The sequence below is a fragment of the Caretta caretta genome, chromosome 2, assembly GCF_965140235.1.
Source record: "Caretta caretta isolate rCarCar2 chromosome 2, rCarCar1.hap1, whole genome shotgun sequence".
Taxonomy (NCBI): Eukaryota; Metazoa; Chordata; order Testudines; family Cheloniidae; genus Caretta; species Caretta caretta.
In genome coordinates this window covers 133,209,437-133,236,556 of record NC_134207.1, presented here as the reverse complement: position 1 = coordinate 133,236,556, position 27,120 = coordinate 133,209,437, and the positions used below count along the sequence as shown (strand labels likewise).

The following is a 27,120-nucleotide window of genomic DNA, read 5'->3' as shown; positions in this document are numbered from 1 at the left end:
AAAATAGAATGCTGTTTGTATGAAGGGAAAAAAACATTTTTCCCACACTCACTTTTATTCACTGACAACTTCTACACATCTTTCCTACCCTTGATCATGTGTACTCTATTATCTTGCTTTTCTAGGAAAAGATTTGCTTCCACATTTTCTTTCTTCACCTTTGCATGGACAGGAAAGCCTGTAAGGACCTAAGTTAGAAGCCAAAGCAAGATGAAGATCTCTCTTATTTTACTAAAAAGAAAAGGAGTACTTGTGGCACCTGAGAGACTAACAAATTTATTTGAGCATAAGCTTTCGTGAATGCATCAGATGAAGTGAGCTGTAGCTCGTGAAAGCTTATGCTCAAATAAATTTGTTAGTCTCTCAGGTGCCACAAGTACTCCTTTTCTTATTGCGAATACAGACTAACACGGCTGCTACTCTGAAACCTGTCTTATTTTACTGATTTCACTGAATTCTTCAGAGAATTACTCCTGCTGCAATGGCGCTTTAAATAGGTGTATTGATACTGGGCATCTCACTGTTATATTCAGAATCCCCCTTTTTCAGTGAAATAAATATTTTACTCAGGTTCCAGTGCTGCTAGGTAAGTACCAATATTGAGTTCAGTAAATACCAGACCCAGTCTCCATCCCAAGGAACTTACACACTAAATGTGATTTTAATAACATATTTACTCATGCTTTTGGACGTATATACACAAAATAGCAGAATAAGTCATATAAGAATAAGTTTATATATTCATATTTGTTTATTACAGATTGGTGAAGCTCAATCCTTCAGATCAAATCATGTCTAGATTTTGGGGACACTCAGATATATGACCTGAGTCTTAATGCTATACGCAAGTTTTACTCCAGTGTAATTATGCTGAAGTTAGTGCAATTCCACCAGCACAGAGTGAAAATTCAGGCCCTTGGAACTCCAACAGAGAAACAAACTGTCAGTTTTGCTGTCAAAACTATGGATAAGGGAAGAAACAATTCTGGTTGCTGAGAATTTTTGACCACCTTGTACTCGAAATCTGTGATGTGATAGCATCTTTTGGACTTATAAACTGCTGTTACGTATGCGTAGCAGAGATAGAGCACACAGCTTGAGCTAGCCCAATAATATTTTGGGTATCTACAGGGAAGGAGCAGCAATTGGATGAGAGCTGCTTCTGTTCCAACACTGTCAGTAAAGAGATGTACTCTGCAGCCCTGGGGAAGACCCACAGCAATTCAGACAAAGCAAAAGACTTCTAGTCTTCAGCCAGGCAAAATAGAGTGCTCTTCATATATTTTGATTTACAGACAACCTTGTAGACCTTGGGAAAAATAATATTGACGGAACAGAGAGGGCAAAGATATAACATGAGAGGAAAAGAAGGCCCCTGCCTTCTCTGCTTGTATGGATCTGCACACAAGAACTGGGTGAATTTTTCCGGAAAAAAATGCAGATTCATCGACACCGAACTGTTGTGTGAATGCATGTTGGTTTTGCCAAATTGTTCATGTCAAAAAAACCAGGACACAAAAATGCCAAAATTGTAAAAAATGTTGAAATGAAAAGTTAAAAAAGACAACGTTTTGATTTTTTTAATTCAAAATAACTTTTCATTTGAAAATATGCTTCAATGTTATTTATTTATTTAAAGGAACCACTCAAAATACAACCATTTGTTTTGGGTTGACTGATTTTTTTTCCTTTGACCCAAGACCATTTTTATTTATTTGTTCTTCAATTCACATAAATTTTTGAAAATAATTGGTTTTGGGTCAACCCATTATTTTTCCCTCTGATTTTTTTTGGAATTGCCTTAAAACAAAACAAAAATCAGTTATTTGCATAGCTCTACTGTACACTGAAACTCCTGCAGAGATATACAGAGTGGGAAAACTTTACAGTCCATCTGTCAGAGCTTTGGTACCATCCTGCTCACTGTTTCATCCTAGTGCCTTACAAATTTTATGAGTAAACATAAGGAAGAATCTCTACCTTTTTATCGGCCCTTTGCTTTGCACCAAAGTAGGTTCTGCAGCAGCCAACAGGGTGATTCCCATATATTACCCAGATTCATAAAAATACAACAGGGTGATCCCCGTAGCACAGATTCATAAAACAGAGCCAAAGTGATATATTCAATACAGAACACAGACAGAAAACAGTTCATTCTCTATACTACACCATGATTTAAAATATCAGACTGACCCTTTTCCGCATATACATTATATCATCACTTCTGACTGTAGTAAGGACCTTCTGTTGACTTCTCTTCTCATTCATACACTGTGTTCCATATTAGCCAAGTATTTTTGTTGTTGTTGACCTTATTCTCACACAGTGATTACACACAGCTTTCCAGATTACAGTAAGGATCCTTCCACTAACCCTACATCTCCATATTAAGCCTGTGCTCCCACAGTTCACAGACTACATTCCATAATATAATAGCTTCTACTGTTCCAGCATGTACTGGACCTACTTTATGTAGGGCTTTTCACTGCACTCTTTACATACGGCATTCCAGACTATTATCGGAGCTTTTTATTGCACTGATGATGTAATGTGTTTCAATCTTATATTAGGTGCCTGTCACTCCGTTGTTTATGTGTATTGTGCGCCTAACTGAAATAGGAGATGCTATTCTATCATTTATATATATATAAAGTGGCCTACTTTATCAATGGAAACCTTCACTCCATTAATATGCTGCATTCCGTATTTAATATGGGTTTTTTTTTCTCCATCAGCATAGCATGTACTGTAATATAAAAAGAGTAATAACTGATTCTGAACAGTGTGTTTGCCATAGAACCCACTTGAGCAAGCAGTTCCTGCTCCCTGTTCTGCTTCCTCTTGCAGTGTGGGCATGCAAGAGGGTGTAGGTCAGGATGTTTACCAGGTCACCGAAGCTCATTAGACCTATCTTCCCAAAGACATGTAAGATAACTGAGCCTGTGAAATTTAGCTTTGTCTGTTTGGTTTTTTTTTTTTTTTTTTTCAAAGGGTGAAGCTAGAATAGTTAGCTTTCATTCTCTTCCCTATTTATCAGCAGTGGGTTTTAGGAAAACCAGCTACTAGGCAGGGAAGAAAAAACTATAAGAACATAATTCTTGCAACATTCATTTCATTTCCAAACCCACACTATAGATCCCTCACATACTCACTGCTAAGATTCTGATACTGAACCAGAACCTACTTTGTGTAAGCACAGGTTTGGCTATAGGTTCCTCAAATCAAAAATTAAGGAGGGTTCAGAATGCGAGGGGATGCTTTTGTTCCATCTCTAATAAATATACATTTTTGTATTTAGGAATGTAAATATAATCCAGCTCAAGATCATTAAAGTTCTTAAAGGTCACAAAAAGAATGTTAGTAGTACACTGAATTTCAAGAGGATATACTCTTTGTTACAATATGAATCTCAGTGTTCCTTTTAAAATATCAAAATTTTTCCTGGCTCTCTGAAGTATGATACCATATAATTTGTTAAATCATCCCTATATTCTACTAGCAATGCAGCAAAGGTTAAAATAGGTTCCTGCATCTGCTCCATTATTTGAAACCCAAATTAATTTCCCTATATAATGTTAATTTTGTAATCCTGTGACTAAGTAATGTATTATTTAATTAGTAGGTTATTTGAAAGCTCCAAACAGAAGGTTAGCAATTTAATCCAGACTAAATTGACGCAAATCTGAGTTCATTACAGCGCCGATATCACTCAGTGGCTGGAAAGCAGGTTCTTCTACTCTGTAACAGAGTAGGTATCTTAACCACTATCATATATTATCCATTATGAGGTAACACTACGCAACAGTTAGACAAAGCAGAAAGGCAAAAGCAGCCGGGAGACTCTACTACATGCTCTACTAACTTCCCATAAAATGAGCAGTCTGAAGCTTACAGAAAAGCTTTTCCAATTTTGTAGGTTTCCTTAATCTGGTTAATGCTTTCTACTTTTCCTGGAAATAAAGCAGCTGCTTTGTATAAAAGGCAACTGAACCATACGGCCCAATTTACTCCATATCTAAATCTTCCATGTGCTATTCTGTTTTAGCTATAGTGGCAAGAGTCAGGTTGGAGGGGAAGGAAAGAAAGAAGTTTATTTTCTAGTGCATTCAGGAAGATACTCAGACTACTTCAGTTTCCTATTGTTAATCAAGCTCTGCACTGACTAATGAAGTTAATTATAGCAAAGTGGAATACCAAGTGGTTTGGTTCAACATGAAAATGCTGTGAATTTCAAAACACTAATACAGTGAACCTGCCCTAATCAGCCATGGAAGGATCTAACAAAAGTCAGTCACTTAGAAGAGTCAATTTTAAGCAAACAATGATAGAAATTATATAGAAAAGCACGAGATGTTTATATTTGTTGTTATTTGTGTTACAGTGGCACATAGAGAGCAAATCAAGATTAGGACCCTTTGTACAAGGGACCATCTGTTCAAACAGCTAGTAGGAGACAATCCTTGCTCTGAACAGCTTACAATCTAATTTAAAGTAGGACAAAACAAATGTGTCTAACAGCTGATGGGAGGAAATCTTAAAATTGTTGTTTAAAACAGTGAGTTGAATCCTGGAAATAATGTAAAATTCACTACATGAAAAATATTTGTTAACTAATATGGTATTTCTAGAAGGCTTTGTATTCTCAGCATTTACACTAACTACATGGTATGAACCAAACTACCACCATGCTTTGCACTCTTGCCAAGCTTATTGTGAACTGTATGTAACCCTGTGTATGCAGAACCTTTCAGAAGTGATGCAAAATATAAACAGGGTGCTAGGATAATTGGGATAGGAGTCCTTAACTAAATAAAAAGCTAGAAATAATTGGTGATTTGGCCCTCCCAAAATAAATAAAAAACAGACAAATCCAAAAATATATAATGAGTGAATGGAGAGAAACAGATGGATGGATAGAGATATAAGATTTCATTTGCTTACTTTTATAATTTGTAAGGCACAGAGCTGAGCACAGTAAAATGTCTAGATAAAGTAAATTGGGTACGTTAAAAAGAAAGAAATAAGGTCATTGATTTTCCCAAGCACAGAAACCACTGACAATTAAAAAAAATATTGCATTTTGAAACTGGTACAGAAGATGATGGTTAATCATCACCAATTTGAAGAAGGAGGTATATAAAGATTGTGATGATATTGTGGATGGAAAAAAATAGTAGAATGTCCTCCTCTACGTCAACTACAGTGTCAGTACTAGCAATGTTTAACTGCATGTACAATTTGACACAGCGGCAGCATCTTTCGATTTAGACTTACGTGAAAAATAAGAAATGTTATGTGGGAACAACAGTGATGCAATATGGAGGAAAGGATCTCCCACCTCCTAACAGCAGATAACAATATCTGTATTTGGTCACCTGCTGCTTGGCTTTATTGCTAAGAATTTTTTTAAAAATATTTCTCCTCGGGACAGTTATTTGCTATAATCACTCTTCTGATCCTTACTCTGTCCACAGTGATCATTCTTGCCACCAGAATAAAGTGTAACTTAATTGGGTAGTAAATAAATTGTATCATTAAACCAGCAGGTAATAAATTAATAATAATATGCTTGAAACCATGTTTGTCTAAAGCTATATCAACCTCAGTAATGGCAGTGTCCCTATAAAATGGAAAGGACATACAACTGGATTAGGAAACACTGTGAAGAAAGTCATTGCTCTTTAATTATACTGTGGACTAGTATCATTCTATAATGGATCTAAGTAACTTAATTGGCTGGTAGCTAGCACTGTAGATGGATCAGCTGTGGAACACATACCTTCATCTATGCGGTACACAGGCTGTAGATTTTGTATTTTCTAGTAAATCAATGTCAAGCAAAGTAGTTTTTGTTTGATTGTTTTAAACTAGCGTTCTGTGGGGATGAACATGGAGAAGGTAATCCTATTCTCCTCCTCTCAACAGGCTCACCCCTGAATTTTAAGAGTTTAATCAAACAGCTCTTATTAAAGTTAATGGGAGTTTTATGGCTATATTTCAAACATATTGGGTAAGTCAGTAACTTGCCCTCCACACCATGGCAGGGGAATAAGGGAATCCTTTACTTCCCTCCACTGATGGCCTGCATCATGGGTAGTTTCCACAGAACTGCAATTTCCCTCTGTTCAGGTAGGTAAGAAATAAGGAGAGAGATTTGACTCTCCTCCCCAGTGTGACAACAAGCATAGAGGGGAAGGCAATATGCACCAGGCAAAGTGCTCATTTCTGTTCTGCTCATGGGGCAGCACAAGTATGTGTCACCCGTTACTCAGAGCAGTCACAAAGCCACAATTCAGCCCTTTAAATATTAAAGCCCTGTGACAGAGTGCTGGAAACTAAAAGGTAAGTCAGCACTCTGACCACTTAGGCACCAATCAGACCCCCTGGAGACGGCTGATTGGATAACTAGCTGGAAATCCCCAATCAGGCTGAGAAGGGTGTTGAACCAGAAGCGTATCATTATAAAAGGGGGTACAGGAAGGAAATGAAGGAGTGCACCTGGGCTAGCTGAGCCCTGTATGCTCTGAGATTTTCAGGAAGGGAGGGCTTATCCTGTGGGAAAGGGCCAAAGGGCCAGAAGCACCATAAATACTTTGCTGTGTGAGACTGCACAGGGGATAGTGGCAGGACTATAAATAAACTCACATGAAGTTGACACCTACTGATAGAGTTTGAGAGGTTTCTGGGGTATCAGGGGATGGGGATGAAGCCTGCACAGTTACAAGCCCCTTAATATGTTGTGTGTGGGCATCAGATGGTTCAATATTGGGATGTACACTCTTTCACCTCTTGAATTCTGGCTCAAATACAACCCAAAGCTACCATGACAGAAATTGTTACCAGATGATGGTTGCTCGGGTGACTATATGTGAAATGAGTTTGATGGCTAGTCCAGCTATTAGAAGACAGGTATTTCCATAACAAAAACAACCATCACAATTGGCACCCATTTTGGTACTCTCAGAGGGATGGATAAAGAGAGGTTGGACAATGAACTTTCCTCTCACGCCTAACAATGTTTCCTACAGGTCAGGATTGAACCCCTAGTAGGGCAGTAAGGGGGCATTTGCACCGCTGCTGTCCCTGCTAAACCTCTACTATGGATAAAGAGAGGGTTTCAATGTCCAAGGTAGTCAATCCAGCTCCTTCCACAAGCATATCTTTCATATAGGGAAAAAACATTAAAAGAGAGAGAAATGGAAGAAAGAGTGAGGAAATAAAGGGAATAAGATGAATGAGGAAAATGATAAGAAAGAATAGGGCTCAGGAAGGGGTGAGCAAAAGTTAGGTTCAGTTATTGAAAGAATTTGAATAATTTATGTTGTCACCTCAGCCACTTGTTTCAAGCTGCTAGTGAAAAAGATGCCAAAGGGCTGGATCCACTACCAGGACTGGTGCCAGCTGTTTCTCCAACTAGTTTCCCACTCTACTCACCAAACCTGCTGCCGTTTTCCTTCTCAGCCTTTCACAACTTGCAATGGCTTCTCTCCTACCACCTTCCTCTGACTCTTCTCTAGACAAAATTTTCTTAACTGTTGAAAACTGTTGAGGGGTGGTGGATCTTCATTTGGCTTCCCTGTTCTCAGGCCAGCAAGAAAGCTAATCTCTATGTTGCTCCATGCTATGGGGTCACAGATTCATCTTCCTTACAGCCATTGTCATTTAGCTGACTTAGAAAGCGACTTGTCTCTTAGTCAAGTTAATTTTACTAGTTAACATACTAATGTTATGATTTAGACAATAACATGATAACCACAGTTTAAATTAATTATCTTAGCATTATCAAATTGTGGATACTGATTGTTGGATACCAAACACTTCTGAGAGTTGGAGTATCAGCACAAAAACAGGTTTCAGAATCATAAAAAATTAGGAGTTTATAACATTCCATGGTAATTGTTCCACTGTATTGACAGTATCATATTCATACAGTAGGCTTTAATTAAAATTGTGCATGTCCAATTAACTTCAGAAAGACTGATTGCCATTTACTTTCTCATATAGTGATGCAAGGGATTTACAATTCATTCATAAAAAGGATTAGGCTACCAAACATGTAGTCATATGGGAATTATTTTTTTCTAAAAGATCTGAATTCCAACCTTAGATATTTGTTTGTTTATCTAGGGAATTATCATACTTTTTATTTGAAAAGAACCACGCTTCCTTATATAAAGCAACACAAGAACTACCACTGTATTCCTCAGTATGGCCTAAAACATGTAGAGTAACTCTGCTGTAAACCAGGAATGGATCCAAGCCAAAATTTTAGCTATGACCAGCAACCCTCTCCTTCTATGTTGGCTGAATCCAAACACCTTGAAACTTAGAAAACTTCAGATTCAGATTTCCTGTACCTGGGTATATGAGTTTTCAGCCCCAGTATGGTGATATGGCCTGTAATACGGAGTGTGTGAAATTTGGAGCCAGCTTCATAGTTCAGATCTTGCTGTTTTTCAAACCTAGCTGTGTTATAAACTGTAGTGTTATGGTCAAACCATTAACACAGAATATCACAGAATTTATTAAAAAAAACCCCAGAAACTGTTCCAAGAAATCAGTTCCAGTAAGAAGACTATTTGATTTCTTTCTTCACTAAAATGTTATACGTTTGTTTCATTTACAAATGACGTATCTGATCTAGCACATGCTCGCTACTGAGAAAAATAGCAACAGGACTAATCATCCTTGTATGTACTTTGCCTGGTAGTAAATGTTTGCAAAGTATGCCTCAAACAATATCAGCAATGCAAGAAAATTCACTAGATGACCCAAATTCTTTTCTACTCTGATATGAATGAAAAATATTAGAATATTATAACTCAGATTATAAATATTTTGTAAAATTACTGCATTCCCATGGTGTGGGAGGAACCTCCTTGACACCTGGCACAAGTGCTTGTCACTGTTAAATTTCCTCCATTTGGGAAAGTGCAGTGACTGCTTTCTCCCTGTGCAAGCATAGCACCTCAAAAGAAGATAGAGAGAAGCCAGGGTCACGGTCCTAACCAGGGAATGGGCTGGTTACACCAGTTGTGGAGTGGAACAGCAGGCTGTACAATCTTACCGGATGAGTCAGGCAATTAATTGATCTTTGACTATTAGTGGTAAATATGCCCAATGACCTGTGATGGGATGCTAGATAGGATGGGATCTGAGTTACTACAGAGAATGCTTTCCTGGGTGTCTGGCTGGTGAGTCTTGCCCACATGCTCAGGGTTTAGATGATCGCCATATTTGTGGTTGGGAAGGAATTTTTCTCCAGGGCAGATTGGCAGAAGCCCTGGGGCATTTTCGCCTTCCTCTGCAGCGTGGGGCACGGGTCACTTGCTGGAGGATTCTCTGCACCTTGAAGTCTTTAAACCACAATCTGAGGACTTCAATAGCTCAGCCATAGGTCAGGGGTTTGTTACAGGAGTGGGTGGGTGAGATTCTGTGTCCTGCGTTGTGCAGGAGGTCAGACTAGATGATCATAATGGTCCCTTCTGACCTTAAAGTCTATGATTCTATGATACTATGAACAGTAAATCATTCCTGCACAATGGACTACTCAGAGAAGGATTGTGTCAACGTGAGCTTCATGCTAACTTCTATTCAGGTTGATGGCAAAATGCCTCAATTTAGCACAAATTAATTGAAAAGCTGATAACTACAATACATACACAAAATTGGATGTTGGGAATAAAAAAAATTCATCCATTTTTTCTAATATAGGTTAACAGAAAATACATAATCCGACATATCCCAGATCTCATTTATCCATTAGCAACCAGAGATCAATTCAGTACTACTTGGACTTACTGTACCTTACTAAGCTGTTAGTGCTGTCAGGATCTTGTGCTGCCACTGTACCAACAACAGTCCCAATCTTCGCATTTTCATAAACTTCCATGACATAGGAAGGCATAGAGAATAGTGGAGGTTCATCCACGTCCCCAACAATGATCTTCAACATTGTTACGTCTTTAAAGGGTCCCAAATGTGAAAAACGGAAATCAAGGTGTGTATTTGCTACTTCTATATTAAGTGTATAGGATTTCTTTTTTTCATAGTTCAGTGGCTGTTGGAAGAAAAAGATATGACATTATCATATTGTGCTTTTTTTTTTTAACTTGTTGCAAATAAAATTTCTTTCAGTTTTGTCGGAAAGACAATTGGAGTATGTCTACACTGCATTAAACCACCTGCAGCTGGCCCATGGCAGCTGACTTTGGTTTATGGGGCTATAAAACTGTAGTGTAGAACTTTGGGCTTGGGCTGAACACATGAAAAAAATTCTAAATTTACATTCTGCTTCTTTTTACATCCATTCACGCCTTGAGTAATAAGTACAAATTAAATTATATTAATGCAATGGTAACTTTGCAGCTGTACATTCAGTCATGACATATAAAATATAAGGTTACATGTGCAATCTTAATTCTGCCTCTAGTGTGTAAATATTATGGCATAGGGCCACATTTTTCATTGTTACCCTTCTGATTATCTCGAGTAACTCCATTGAAATCTCTGGAGCAGAATTTGGTCCTATGTCTTTAATTCTGTGATCACATGGTGTTTCTTAATAATTTTTTCTTTAAACAATTTTAGATATTCATGTTTACCATCTGGTACTACTGTGCAGTATCGGGTGCATGTAAGACAAAAGGGCTACATGCTTGTAATTTTGTGAAACATTCTAGGGAGTTACATGGGGGAAAGAGGGTAATAATAACCAGCTCGGGGAATGCTTCCAGTAACCTTGCAATCAGTACAATACAATCCCAGGATCACAGAGATTGGCCTGTGATTCTAGATGCAAAGTGAACACATTCCATGATGCAAGCACATATGCAGTGTACTCATGTACCAACTTAATGCAAATATGTGCTCAAGCTGTAGTTTTCAAAGGTTCATAAACTAGTAAACTAAAAAATAATAATGCTTTTAAATAAAGAGGGTACTAGTCATCAGAGGATTAAATCTACACCATACTTCATACGTCAGTCATTTCTAAAAAGAGAAAGAGAGATTCTTTATTTTAAAAGGGAAATGTAAGAGAGAGAGAGTGTGTGTGTGTATGTGTATTTTTTCCCCATCACTAAACTCCCAAATGGCTGAAGAGATTTTGTTCTAATGTTTGAACCAATTCCATCTTTGAGCAAACAACAAGCAAGGAAAATATAAGATCACATTTTGAATATATAAGAAAATTTTGATCATATGAAAAAAGTAGCTTATAATGGAAATTGTTCTGCAACCTCAAGAAAGTTCTAACTGTTTAACAATGTTATTAAGACATTTTGTGAAATTACATAAACATAAAGCATTTAGCTCTTTTTAAACAATGAACACCACACCTTGTGGTACACACACACACACATAAGACCCCGATTCAGCACTGAGCTTCCTGCAAGCAGAAATGATACCCAACACAGAACTCCATTGAAATCACAAAGGGCTGACTGAGTAGAACTCAGTGCAAGAGTGAAGCTTCAAAGTGACAGCTACATACATGCATTTCCTATCAACATCAACATTGGGAATCTAAAAAATCACTAATTAAGGCAGGAACTGTGATGAACTAGTTGTGTGAACCATTGGGGCTATATACTCCAAGTGAAAGGGAGTTTGCTGTGAACATCAGGTCTACAGTATGTTTCGGTGATAAGGTATGGCATTTAGGTTTGTCTGGATGTTAAAGTTGCCTAAAGTTGTGGTGATTTCTTCAGTTTTTACTGGGTATGTTGAAACGAAATGAACTTGTGCAATCTTAATGCTAAGGAAATGAGGTCTCTTTGCATGGAAATGTATGTTATTTTAAAAGTCATACAAATTTCTCAGTACCTAGCAAATCTTCCAGCATGCAGATCAGAACCATATACATCATTCAAAACAAATAATCATTGCCTATTGCCACAACATAATTATGTAATTACGTCTCATATGACCTTGTTAGTCAGTGTTTTAATAGCACGTCTATTTTAAAAGAAGTGAACATAAATTGACAATTCATACTGCTAGATGACATGTTTAGACAATGATCAATTATACAAGACAATGCAAAATGCAACTAACATACGTGTATTACTTTGGAAACACAATTTAAGCCATAGTTGTGGAAAGATGAAAGTAAATGGGCCCATAGCAATATTTGGATTCCCAAGTAAATTGTGGAGAGCTATAAATCAAATACATGGTTGCAAGATACACAGTATAATTAGGAACGTAATTGTTTTTTGCAGTTATCTTAAATGAAGGGTGGCAATTGTACCCAACAGCTTCAACAAAGTTTATCTCTATTTTAACAATATTTGTAGCTACAGCAAAGCAGGAATAATAACTTCATATAAGCAGGAAACAGCTGAGATTTCAAGGGCATCTATGCCTTTATGTCCAAAAGATAGACCTATGCAGTTTTTCCTCTCTTCTTCTTTCTGCTTCCTCCAGCCTATCCAAGAGAATCTGTCATTGAGAAGTGGGAGAGGAAGACCATTCCACTCTGCTATTTTGTGCTTCATGGTGGTGGGAAGACCAATGCCCTTTAATATTTAGCTATTCCGTAGCATATGGGACACATACGGTAGTGATTTACACCCCATACAATCATACTGAAGGCAGTGAGGTGACAGGGAGAAAATCAGTGGAGAATTTGCCACTTAAAATCCTAAGGTGAACCTAGGACACTCACTCATATAACAAAAACTAACAAAATATTCCACAACTACCAATAATTTTTGCTATCATTTGACCTTTTTCTTTTACATTTAATGTAAAATGTGGGAAATTGAAGTGTGTTTGTAATTTGGACTGACAGAACTAGATTTTGTATGGCGGCTGCTTGAAGTTGTGTACTTAAATTGAATTTGGCTTTATGTAATCTAAAAGAAAAAAAAATCCTGTGTCAACGATTACATTTTCACCTGAAACAATGGAGGCCTGGTTAAAACGGGGCTAAAAATTTGGTATACAGCATTCACCCTACTATAGATTAGGTAGTATTTGGGCTGTATATACCTTTGTGGTTTTGCTCTTCCAGTTGTTTCAGGTTCATGTTGTATCACTCATACAAGGTTCATGCACTTGGCAACATTCAGGGCACACCTGGAGTGTTGTGTAGGAGCAGTGCACACACGGCTCCTCTCAAGGGCATGAACCTTGGAATCTCGCCCAGATGACATGAACCGTGGGAAGCCTCCCAGGACTGGGCTCAAGGCCCGAGAGCAAGGAATGCAGTAGATAGAAATAGGTAAATAAGAATGTTAAACAAAGCCAGTGTATTCCTTTTATCGGTTGGAGAATGCAATGCGCGGGGGGAGAGAAAGAATAAAGGAGAGGGTGTAAAGCTGACAGGACCAGCCGTTGGCAGACCAGCCTGCTTGCTTGCTTAAAGCTTTGTGCTGTCTTGTATTTGGACCGCAACATCATCATGTTAATATAAAAACCACTAAATGAATCTCACATGACCATTTCCAAAACTCACTGGTTTACTAAGCAATTAGGGGATTAATTTGGGGAAGTATTCACTACCTTAGTGCAGTATGGGTTTCTCAGGACTCAGATTTTGGTGAGGTTCAGCAGTAGTTCCATCAGCAGTAGGAGGACTGTTTTCTGTTCCACTTCAGCACAGGGGCAATGGGAATATGGGCTGGGCTGCCTACTCAGGCTATTCCACAGAGTAACATGGTTTCTAGTTGTTTGAGGGAGTCAGTAAAAATATAGCCAACCCCTTCCCCAAGAGATAGAATGGGTGATTGGAGGGAATATGCCACCCAGGGAAGTAATGGTTTTTGTCACACTTTCACCCTCTTCTCCCCAGAACTGATAAACCATATGAAGTGAAGGGAAATTATAGCTTGCTCATGAGATTTTGATGAAAGCTTGAGGTCTCTTCTGTAGACAGAATTCAGAAGGGTTGAAGCGTGCACTCACAGGGACCATGAGGGAAGGAGGTTGTGAGGGAATAGAAGGCCCTGGGTCAGACCACAACAAGGTTAGAGAGAATCCTCACAGAAGCTGATGTGGGCGTTTCAGTCAGGTTGACCAACCTGGCCTAGAGCCTTGAGTGAATCTCTGAGAAGTTTATTCTTGCATCAAAACTTCAAACCTGCCAAATTTCAGATGATTTTGAAGAGAAATTTTGTGTAGACTTAGTTACTACATTTACTTGTGGCTTTTCTGATGTGCTCATGATACAGTACATTCTTCCTCAGAAAAGCAAGAGGGAAGGGATATTCTTATATGCTTTAGAGAATCTGTTGCAACTTTATTTACTGAACAAAACCGATTGTGATCTTAGCAGAGATAAGCTATTTGAGGTAAAATGTTACAGTGATTAAACGAGGAGAAAGATTTTTAAAGATTATCTGAAATTACCTTCCATTCCCTGAACTGGAATCACAGGAGTACAGAATTAGTTTAGGGGCTCATATTCAAGTTCTTGATAAAAATATAGATCTTAAATGCCCTCCAGGCATCCATTTATAGAATTGACCAAACACTAAACATATTGCCGAAGGACGCTTTTAAAATGTATATATAGCCAGTGGGTATAGTATAATGTCTCAGAGGCAATACAGGGGACATGGGATGCCAGGAATTTTCTGAAGCATTGGATTTCAGCTCATCCAAACCATAGTATTAGCTCAGCAAAATATGCCCTTGTATGTCTGAATGTGCAAGTGACTCACATCACCTATTATTTTGCATGATGATACAAAAACAGGCTGTGTTCACATTGAATGTACCCTAAAACAAAATAGTGTGAAAATGAACATTTCCCAGCTGCTACAGTGTCAGCCATAAATGGAGTTAACTCAGATTTTAACCTGGTTGAAGTATACAGTATCAATGCAATTTCTGCACCTTTGCCTCGTGTTTTTAAAATGTAAATGTATTGCATTTAATGGGCAATAGTCATAGTGAGCTTTTAGAGGTTTGATCCACTCTTATTTTAAACAAAATGTTGCAGATTATGACTTTAGTTACATTTATATAACCATACTGACTTTACTGGGATTGCAGGAACACAAAGAAGGGCAGAATTTATTTCCTATGCATCTGCATCAGTTGTCACTCTTACTATACAGAGACACATTTAATATTAAAAGGCAGATGCTACCCACTCACTATAAACAAATGAATCAAAACTTGACATGATTTGGATAGACATATGAGCCATTTTAAAAAAAACCCACACAATAAAATGAAATGTTAGTTATAAAATCTCATAACTTATATACAAATTAGTTGTGCATACTGTAAAATAAAAAATAATAATGCATAGGCCAATATTGGAGGTGTCATATAAAGGTATTTTTATCTACTTTTAGATGTAGGACTATTGTTAGGTGCTTATACTAGAGAGAGTTTGTTCTCATTTCTTCTTCTTGCCAAGATGGTTGCAGCCTCACTGGCTGGAGCTGAAGGAAGTGTTGTTCCTCCAGTGTGTTCACTGGATGTGATGGTGGAAAAGTCTGTTTGTTTGGAAACTGATGCAGAAGTTACTGTGCGCAGACTGGTAGATCCCATGGTTCTATGAGCTGACGTTATAAGCCTTGTTCCTGTGTTGCCTGAGGGGGTTGTGCACCCAGGCCAAATGTATCTGTAGGGAAGCTGACTTGGGAACTTCACTTGGGGACTGGAAGGATTTGCAATGAAGGGACAGGCAACAGGAGTACGTGTTCAAAAGGAGAAAGAGTTTTCTGTACCTTTCTCTGCTGTTGGGGAGCAGCTGACAAAGGAAGTTGTTGGTACAGATATAGTGGAACTAGTTCTCCTTACTCTGGGAAATGGCTTGCAGGGCGTACTCCATTTCAAACTCTGCCTGGGTGTTCAAGAGGGGCAAGAATACATTGGAGCTTTGCCACAATCAGGCTGTATCAGTAATGCAGGGGTGTAGGGCAGTTTAGCAGTCACACCTATGACTCCCCCTTCCTCTGTGATTGGAGAGGGGACTAGTACTGGGCTCTCCTCTGTTGCAGGGGTCCATTCACTTTAATGGACTTCACTCAGGATTATTAAGAATATGAGCTGACCAGAGGGAAAAGTGCCCTAAAAGAATCATTTTTTAAGACTCTGAAGTAGGGTTTTTTGTTTTTCCTGACCCTGGGGGCCCCAGAAACACAGAGGGAAGCTGCAGTGCTGATAAGGAGCAGAAAGGTCTGTTGTGAATAAGCAGCCATGGAATAATGACAATAAGGAAGGACCTAACTTGTCTATTTCTGACTCTATGTCTTCTGAGGGGCCACCCAGGAACAAATCCCATGCAGCTGTCATAGCCAATCAGGATCAGGCTTCTGGGCAGGGTGCCTCACAATGGAAGGATTATTTTAGGATGCCTTGGCATAGATTTGTGATACGTCCGAGCTACAGAGAGGACACAGACAAAGGTCACACTAGGGATTTTGTTGTTTTGACTCTTGTTAAAATCTTTAGGTTTCTCGCTTGCACAGCTGAAAACTGTGATCCACCTGCTAGGCAGCAGAGAATTCATTGTCAGCTTTCACTTTGATAACAAACTGGATTTTTTCTGGGAGCTGTTTGGAATTGGGAAAGGAAGTAGGGATTGGGATGATATAGTAGCCGTTTCTTTATTCCAACCTGCCATTAAGCCTGTGACTATTTTCTTCCACAATAAAAACATACATGAAACAGACATTCTGCGCTGGGTTTCATGTTATGCCAAAGTGTTGTAGCCTCCAATTAAAATATAGGGTCAATGTAGAGTTTGGAATAGTGAATTCAAAGGCACCTTTGTACTTTTCCAGGTAAATAATACAGTTCAGCATCTTGCCAACATATTTTATTTAGGTTCTGAACAGAGTTACTGTAGGCATCCTTGGAAGCCATGCACGTCTCTTAACTGTGGAATTAAAGAGTGTTTGAGGAAGTACATGCACTTTTGTTCTAATGCATACAAAACTGAGGATGGCAGAGACTTCATTAGATGCTGTGTGTGTGTGTGTGTGTGTAAAAAGTGGCATGTTTATAGGCAGTGCCCAGAGACATGGCAAAATAGGGAAAGACTGCATTCCTACCCGTGCAAGGACCTTTCCTCCTTCCTTGAGCTGGGGGGCAGAGGATTCCAAGCAGCCCTGCAATGATTGATGAAAGCCCTATTTTGAGCAGCATGGCCTCCCTACTTTTGAGAGAAGGACTGACTTTGTTCTTTAGCAGTAAAGGATTGGGAAGGGATCAGAGCAAGGGAGTGGGAACCATTGAGAGCCAGGATAATACAGAAGAGGGTACAAGCACTAATAATGTGGAGGAGTCTATTAGAGATGATGACAAAGAAAAAGAGAAAATTGGAAAGGAACATCTGCAGGTGTAATTGGTTGTGCAGGAAGCCAAGTCACCAGGGAGGGACTGGCAGCTTCTGGTATAGAAGACCTGATAGTTGGGCAGCATGTTTTTATGTGCTGAGCTTCAAGAACAGGAGGATTTTTTAAAAGAGAGGATCCGAGAAGACTGCTGGGGTTATGGCCTACTGCTGTCTGAACCACATATATGGTTGTCAGCTGTCTAATCGCACAAACCCAAACACCCTTGCCCTGTTCCCTGCCCCACCCCTTCTTCAAGGCCCTCTGGCCCCGACCCCCCAGACCCCCCACCCCTTCCAGATACCCCCCCATGGGCTGTAGGCACCTGGCAGTCACTTCCAGGAGTGGTGTGGGGTCAGAACAGGCAGGGACCTTGCCTTAGCCCTGCTGCACCACCAGACTTTATCGCCTAAAAAATCCCAGTTTGGCTTCAGTAGCCCCCGGGAGATAGAGCCCAATTCTGGACAACTCCCAGAGAAACACATAGTATTTTCACAGATCCAACAGGCAGCATTATAATACAGTTTGTATTAGGCACTCTTCTGGATGAGGGAGAGCAGAGAGATGACCCTGTGGGTGGGTTACAAATGCATTCATTAGGGGAAAGGGACCCAGGGGTTACTGGGCTTGAGCAACTTCAGAAAGAACTGTCAGTTGGGATCAATATCTGAGGACTCAGAAGGCCCCCCCACAGCTGAGAATAATAAACCAGCCAACAAAGAAAAAGTGGCTAAAGGAAAGAGTGTGTGGATAAATCAGACGGATTAGTAACAGTGACGAGGTGGTCAAGTAGACAGGAATCACAAGTACCAGTAAGTACTTGGACCTTCCTTTCTATAGATGGTATTGCAATTTGGAGTATGCACTCCATTCTGAGTGTGGTCTGGAGGAAGTTGATCTATTAAGTTTTTGGAGGGGCAGGATTTGGATTTCATGGGGATCCAGGAAACAAAAGCAATATTCTAGGTGTCACATTTTGTGAGCGTAGAGAGAGTGGGGGAGGAGACCATCTTTTTGGTCCCCAGTATCTGATACATATGAAGGAGTAGGGGTACTGTTTTATACTTATGGAGCATCAGTATAAAGCATAGAAGAACTGCAGCTGAGAAGATGTTTATTCATTGATTTCTGTTATTTGGGTTGGGGTATTGTTGTGGCACCATCTATAACCCACAGCATCAAAAGCTGAGGAAAGATTTATTTACAGAGGTTGCTCCTTTTTTTTTTTACAGACATTATGACACTTGTTTTTAATGGGAGATTTTAATTGTTTAGCTGCAGTGACTGACAGTGTGAATCAATTGGCAGGGTTATGAGTTAATGAAACTTACTTAGAAGCAGTGTGGGTTGTTGCTGGATTAAGAAATGTTTTTTGGGTATCCTCATTCAGTGAAAGAGGGGGAATTCACATTTTTGTAGAGGAGAATTTTGTAGAGTAGTTGATTGGACAGGGTATATGCAAAAGATACTTCAATGACTGGACAATGTGTAGTGCAGCCAGTAGAGTTTTCTGACGACTGCTTGGTCAAGTTGAACTGGGGGAGTATAGAACAGTGATTTTTGGGTCAATGCTATTAGAAACTAAATGGTTGTTTACTTAATAGGGCAGTGACAATTAGAAAAGTTGAAGCCATCTTTGTAGAAAGAGAAATAGTTTGGAAGTTTCATGAACCCCAGATGGAGTGCTGGGAATGGACACAGAGGAATCTGGTGAGCTGTCGACATTCCTTTTCAGGACAGCTGCATACATCTCATTAGGCATTATTTAGCATTGCAGAGCTATTTGAGAGATCTTCATAGTTGACTGCAAGGTGGGGAATGCCTAGAAATAAGGATCTCTGGGGAAGTTAAGTAGGAAATGGTTCAGTACTGAAGGAGAAAGCCGGAATCAGCTATATTTGCAAAGAAATTGAGGCCAGAAGGTGCAATAGTCTCCTCTGATATGTTTTCAGGATGTAAAGAAAAGAGACTATTTTGGGTTATGGTGGGGTTACAGGATCCTAACACTGGGCAGGTCTGCAGGGACTCTAATGGCATGTGGAGGATAATTTACAAATATTACAATGAGCTCTTTTAGGGACAAACCATTCCTCATTTCTAGCAGCAGCAGTTTTTGGATAGTATTGCAGGTTTTCCAACACTGGCAGTTCAGGAACAGGACTCACTTGTGAGGCCAATAGAGGAAACGGAAGTTCATGTAGTTGTCTTGTCACTGAAGAAAGGAACTTTTCTGAGGGCGGACTATTACACAGTCAAATTTTATCAAAGGTTTACGAATCCCCCTCTGCAGTGCTCTCAGTGACACCTTGAATACATGTACATCGGACCTTCCTTTTATGAAGGCCTCTCTTTTTTTCAAAAACAGGATTGGGAAGACATCAGGACCTGGAGACCTAATACCATTTTGAAAACAGGAAACAAAATGTTGGCTTTTCTAGCAAAAAGTTTGGAGAAAAAGCAGGGAAATTATTGCATCCCACTCAGTTTAATGCAGTTCAAGGTCACATGCTGGCAGGCACTTTGTGTAGTTTGCAGGAAGTATCTGAAATTGGTTGACGGGGGAAATGGGAGAGTTATGTTTTGTCCTTGGATCGGACCAAAACTTTTGACAAGAATGAACTTGTATTATATATGGTTGGTCCAGTCTCATAGTGGTATTTCCCTACTGTTTATTTATTGGCTGCAGCTCTTGGATGTTCATGTATTATGCCCTTTAGTAAAAGGGTGGAAGGGAGAGGCTATATTCTGGGATAAGACAAAGTTGTGCCTTGAGTCCGTTGTATTATTTTTCTTTGGACACTTTACTGTGGGCAGTGTATAGTAATAGAATTTTAGGGCATAAATACATGGATTAAGGGGAAGAGGAATTTCACTCTGTCAATGAAAATGTTCATCCACATAAATGATGTCACAGTGCTGGTGGGCAGTACAGAAGATGGGGACTTTTTTTTTCTTTACACTTTACATAATTATTCAGCAGCAGCCAGAGCAGCAATTAACATGAAGAAGAGCTTTTGTGGGTGGGGATTTCATGGTACTCTTTTGTTCTTTCAGAGAAGTTGGAGCTTGTGATGAGCCCTCCTGGAGTTACAGATATTTTGGGACTTGTCTTGGGCAGTGATTCAGTTGCTGAGTAGAACTGAGAGAAGCAGGTTAAGGTGATAAGGTGCCAGATTAAGGTGATGAGGTGGAAGGGATGAACACTAATGTTGGCAGAAAGGATGATATTAACTATAAATATTCCTATTAGTCCTTTGCATTTATATAGCATATGGGTATCCTGCCCTGGAAAACCGGGTTATTTTTTCAGATGCTCTGGGGCAATAATGTAACCTAATGGAGAGAAGACTGGAGAGTCTACCTTCCAGTTAAAGAAGGGGGTTTGGGTTGTTATGCCCTGAAGCTTTCTTGATGGAATTCTTTGTATTTTTAATTTTCATAGGCTTTGCATGGCTGAGAGTTCAGAATGGTAACTCAATTCCCAGTATTATTCGGATATGTCACAGGGGAAGAAATGGAGTAACTGGTGGGAAAAAAGGGTAATTTCCCCCCCGTAACAGTCAAGCAGCCTCCCTCTAACCTACACTTACTTTAAAATGTATTTCCCATTGGCAAATTCAGGCAACAGCATTCCAGCATGGTGGCTCAATTTAGGAGAGCTCTAAACCAGAGCATGCTTATGGAATATTTCTCCGAATGCCATTTAGAAGTATTGAATTGCCCAAAGGATTGTCTCAGTAAGGTCATTATAGAACCTTCAAAATAACAGAGTTCCTGTCACGTACAGGGACATATGGTTGCAGGTATTTCATAGTAAATTCTATTTTAGAAGTAGCCTATGAGGGAAGCACATAGTAGATGAAGAGGATCCTCAGGAAGCCTGCTCTGGGTCAGAGGAGATAGTGGAGCAGTTTTTATTATTCTGTTCCCTTTACATCTGCATTTGGGATTTGTTGGCTTCAAAACTGAGAGTTCCATTGTTGCATGGCCAGACTTACGGAAAATTGACTTTTGGATCTTTTTCAGACACCAGAGGACTCAGCATCTGTTCCAATAAGTAAAAGACAGACATTTTCTCTGAAACTCTGGTAGTTGTTAATACAATGGTTTTATACTACCTCTGCAGAGCCACTGTTTAGCTGTCTGGGGCAAGCACAGAATGGCACACCTGAAACTCTCGTTCATGCTATTTGTGCAGTTGTTCAGTCACTGGCAATGTGGATAAAAAAGTATGAGCTTGGTGGAATGGAAGCTGAGATGGGGCCCTATAATACTGGATTGATCTTCTAGTTTTAAGGACAAAAATTCTGGGGTGGGGAGGGTTTGGATTTTGTGTGTGTTTGTGTATCTGTGATTTGTTCTTACTTTGACTCTAATTTTGGGTTTTTGGTTATATTTCAATAAACATGAAAAGTGAGATGGGGGGAGTATATTTTCTTTCAAAAAGTTTTGTTTGATTTCACTTCTGGAGCTTCCCTCCCAACATCTCCCCTTCTTCATATCTTCCAGAGATTGTTTTTCATTCTTCCTGCCTTCATTGAAAGTGAGCAAATACATTAGTAAAATATGAATTTTAATGCATTCTTCCATTGCTTGTTTGTGTAGTATAATCCAGGCCTACACAGGTAAACAACAGCTCCACATTAAAAAAAAAAAAAAAAACAACTAATTGATGCCTGTTAATCCAAACAGAGACTTAAATCTAAAAACAATTTCCTACCATTGGCAATGTTTTGAAAATTAATTAATTAATTATAACAGCGTATGGTTAATTCCTGTTTTCTTCATGTAAAACTAAACAAAAATCCAGTCACATCCTACAAAGGGGTCTTAGTATTTTGTGGGGAATTTACGAGAAACTCAGTTCAGGGGACCTGCTTAATGCAGATATGAGATGAACTTGGTGTCATAAACCCATTTGTGTAGAACTCAGTTAAACATCACCATATATGGCACAAAGCCTTTTGTCTAAGGGCCAACAGTTTGTCTAGAATCTGGATAACATGGATAATTCATATATGTTATAACCACCTGATAGCTACTTAGTGATTTCAGTCTATTTGCAAAGGTGTAAGTGTGTATGTTATATAAACCACCTCAATAATTGGCACCTTTCCGGTAGTCTCAGCAGGGAGGTCAAGGACTGAAAAGGCATGAAAACTAAACTGAATTTCTCATTGCCATAGATGAACCTTCTAGGTCAGGATTCAAGCCATTTGGGGACAACTATACTCTTGCTGTCTGTCTGTACTTAGTTTGTTTAATCCAAAATGTTTCATGAACAATATAGCCACTTGCAAGGGGCGGGACCTTTAAAAAAATCCTACATGGTTTAATCTGATTCAGACTATTTGGATATTACTGAATACTGAACTCTGGTCATTCTAGAAGCACAGAATATTTAATTAATTGTTGCCTTCAGATTGTTTCCCATCTCCTTCTCCTTCTGCACTTCCAACACAGAATTAAAGCTTTTGATGGAGACATTATATTAGCATTGGATCAATATGTGCTCTAGTAAGTTTACAAATTAAAACAAACATTTCCATCTTGACCTCTGCTTGTCTTGTGCAGACTTCACTAACATTTTAATTATATTTACAGAAGCACTTCCAAAGCCATTTGCTTACCTTCTTCAGGGAAATAATTCCTTCCCGTGTCTCTTTGTCAGTGGATATGGAAAACACTCCAGAACCATCACCGTTTATGATCGTGTATTTCATGTCTGCATTAGAACCAGCATCTGCGTCATTTGCCTTGATTTTGCCTACTGCTGACCCAACTTGGGCTGATTCAGGAACATACAGCTGATAATGTTCTGGAAAAAAATATTAGGATAATATTTGTAATCAAGCTAGAAACAGAATTTCAGAATGCTCAACACCCATTGTGCCTGCTAATCAGAGAACACAATTACCTCAGAATACTGACCATACTAAACTGCAAACCATATACATTTCTGACCATAAAGAGCACCAGCCAGAATTTTAAGTGACATCCAGTATTTGTACAAGCAGGTTCTGATGGCCACTAAAAGATAAAATACTAGTTCAAGAGATAATTAAGTAATTGGAGCACAATACCTCTTGTTAGCAAACATTTGGGAAAATACACTGTGGTGTGAATCACTGGTTTATATTATCCACACAAAAATATCAACGTATCGACACACTACACATACCTTGACTATGGGACATGATTTCTTCAAAGAGCAGATCACTGTTTTGTAGGCAAGAATGACAGAACCAGTCTCCTTACAGTGGGGTAAAAATCTATGTTAACAGAAAAGTCCCAGTTCTTATACTTTGAAACATGTGTTTCAATATAAGGTTTAGAGGCAACAGCCAGTGTAGCATGAGTATTTTGCAGCCTTAGTAAACATATAACTCTCTATGTTCATTTCCCACCTCATCTGGTGAAGGAAACATTTGTAACTACATTTACAAATGTAAAAAGCTTGGAGTTGTTCTCTTCCTTCCCAACTCTTGCAGTTGCAAGAGTGATTACCACTCAAAACTTTATTGCACTGAACAAAATCTGTTTATATCTGAAGTGAGTATTCATGCACCCCATTGTCTAGACATAACGTAAAAAGGCCTATTATGTAACGTAAATGCCTATAAAAAAGAATGAGACAAGAGAAGCTGCAATTATGATACAATGACACCAATGGCTGTTGATATGGAGCCGGGAGAGTTTAATATTACTGAGTTCATTGAGAAATATGCCCAGTACTGTTATACTAGCAGACCTATATTTAGGCTTGGCAGAATTCAATTTCTTTTATTTGATTTTTTTATAATTTTAAATATTTGATTTTTTATCAGTTTTAATTTTCACAGTATCACATAATTATGGGTTTTAAGCATTTTATTTGATTTTTGTCTATTTAAACTTTCATAGTTTCAGGGAATTATGGGGGGATCAAACAATGGAGAGAGTTAGACAATAATTATTTAATGACAGTAGCTGTTGAGATTTAAATGGTTAAAGTTCCATAAACATTAAATCACAAACTATTAACATCACATGTCAAAATATGCAGAGTAAATATGCTTAAATCAAGCTCTAATAAAGTTATCAAACAGCATTTTTCTTACTTTACCCATCCATACATTTCAATTAAAATTGCTGGAAATATTTTTTCATCGGGGGTGTGTGTGTGAATGTTCATCGACATTTACCAATAAAAATACCTTCCAAGCCTACCTATATTACTCATTACTAAGTGACAATAAAACAAGAAACCACTGATTTTCTGTTGAACAGTATAAAGTGGCCTTAAGAGCCCCAGTCCCATGCAGGGGAGGATTCCTTCAGCATAGATATTGAGAAAGACAGCCATAAGGCCGTTTCAGAGAACTCTCTCCTAATCCCTGGCATAGGGGGTAAGCAGAGGACAGGGCTGAGGGGGGAGGGCTATGTTGGGGGGAGAGGCAAGTTGGGGGCAAGTCTGCTGCTCACAGTCCTGTGGAGATTCAGAGCAGTGCTGCACCCATAGACAGAACTCTTGGGGCTGTCTAAGGTCTTGGCTACAAGGCATGGAAATGCACACTAGAGGGTGTGACACATTGTGCATTAGCTGACCGGTGTAGATCCTACTCCATGCACTAAAAGCTCCCTAGCATGTATTAACGTAGTGCTCATTAACACACATTAGGGCAGTGATTCTCAAACTTTTGTAGTGGTGACCCCTTTCACATAGCAAGCCTCTGAGTGCGACCCCCACCCCTGTAAATTAAAAACACTTTAAAATATATTTAACACCATTATAAATGCATTATAAAGGTGCCGTCATTTTGAATGAAGACATATTAAACTGATTTGTGAAAACATCATTTCATACTTTTTTTCCGCATGGTGTCACTACAGCACAGCTACTGAGGCTACAGACTGCCAACCTTTGCTAATGGCAGCCTGTGGCTTCAGACCTACTGAGAACAAAAGAAGATTGGGCCAAAATTGCCACTGTCTTAATTGGGGACAGCCTGTGGCCTTAGTCTTATTGAGAACAACAGATGGTGCTGTCATTTTGAATCAGGACAACTCTTCATGAGTTTCTCAGAAGCACACTTTTTTTTCCCAGTTTCTGCTTTAAGAGACACTTTCAGTCATGAAGAATAACAGAAAAAATAGCATTAATCCTACAAAAAAGTGTTTTCAAAACTATGCACTGCACTGAATCTACTTAAAGATACATTTGAAAATTAAATATGAACTTAAATTCATTGCTGAATTGTAACCTGTAATTTTGAAAAAGAAGTTTTAAGACTGTGATGAATTTTAAGAACACCTAGACTATATTACCTGATAATAACTCAGACTTTGATGCTATTGTAAAGTCTGAATTTGTTTCTCACATTCGGTCTTGCATTCTATTTTTACTTGATAAACAAGGGTTTGTTTTCAGTCTGCTGCTAACAAATATACAGTGTTTTCTTCAAATGTGAGACTACTTCAGCTCTTTGCTGTCAACCCCAAAACTAAACTAGGAAGCTTAAAAAAAAATCAGTTTATCTAATTAAAACCCAGCATTGATTTCACCAGTAAGGAAATTAGAACAAAGTAATATTGATTTTATATTCCCTGTGTTACCCAGAGAAATGATGTAAAATTAAGTTCTGAAGTTTTCATGTAATGTATCAAGGACTTGTTCCAAATTCCATCGGAAATCCACATCATAGAGATCTGGGGACTGGATTCTGTAACTTGTTGCATCAGGGCAGAAACCTGCACCCACATGGAGTCCCAGTGATTAAATGGGGGTCTTGTGAGGTCTACAGGACTACAGCTGCATAGTCTCCTTTGCAAGGGCAGGACCCATGTTTGTAACTGTGCTGCTGGGTAACAAAGCACATTTATGACATTGAGCTGTTTAGAGAAAACATTAGTTTTCTGCTCTAGCTAGAATCTTTATCCCTATTTGTCAGTCATGAATGTTTGGTATTTGCTGAAACAAGTTCATTTATTTTCAATGTAGATCCTGGGAAATGTTCTCATCTACCTTGGACATGTGAGGAATATATGTGAATAATTTGTTGTATGTAGAAAAGCACAAGGATGACTGTATCAAGTGGAACAATCATCTGGCTATTGTCATGGATGTGGGAATACTCACCCTCCCCACCACCCAACCCCCCGAGTAGGTGAATAAAGAAAATAATTTTTCACAAGAAATTATTTGAATTTAAATACAAATCTCTTTGGCCATGTTAGCTACCCTTTTGTGTTTGACTTCCAAGAACTGTCGTGTGATCAATCTTTAAAATCACATACTTAAAATACTCTTGAAAACTGAGTGTTAAATTTACCTTCCAGGAGTATTTACAATAAAAACCTGATTATAAGAATTACGCTTATCTAACTGGGGAACAAAGGCAATACCATCAACCTTATGTGACCAAATACAGTTAAAGCAACAAATCTCAGTTTTCAAATAAAGCAAGCAATGCTGTAAATGATATTCAAAACCTATTTAGTTGACTAAGTTCAAATAATCTATACATACAATGAAATTACATTTGCTCACAGGCATTCTGTGAACATAAAAAGAAGGCAAATTCATCAAAAATTATTTCTTGCACATTATTTGCCCAGCTCCAGAGAGAGAAAGAGAGAGCGACAGAGTGAGAGAGAGAATTCTTAGTTGTCTCAAACAAACAGAAAACCCTTAGCTCTTAACTCTTGGATACATTTTATGTTCTTCGTAAGTTATTATGTTATGTATTCCTTTCCATCTCTCAGGGCACATCATATGTTAACAAATGATTCTAGTATATTAAGAATGTAAAACATAGTGGAAAAGGTAAAAAACCATTCA

The 27,120-nt window shown here is 38.7% G+C and overlaps 1 protein-coding gene across 9 annotated transcripts in view; it reads right to left on the bottom strand.

Annotated features, from left to right (window-relative positions):
* CDH18 (cadherin 18) overlaps nt 1-27,120 on the bottom strand; it is an 831,624-nt gene that overhangs the window by 65,032 nt on the left and 739,472 nt on the right. For all 9 annotated transcript variants that reach the window (XM_048839639.2, XM_075125429.1, XM_048839637.2 and 6 more), the window contains 2 exons: nt 22,931-23,118; nt 9,807-10,060 (listed from right to left, as the gene is read on the bottom strand). In XM_048839639.2, the coding sequence (XP_048695596.2) occupies nt 9,807-10,060; nt 22,931-23,118 (442 nt within the window). The remainder of the gene's footprint in view (nt 1-9,806; nt 10,061-22,930; nt 23,119-27,120) is intronic.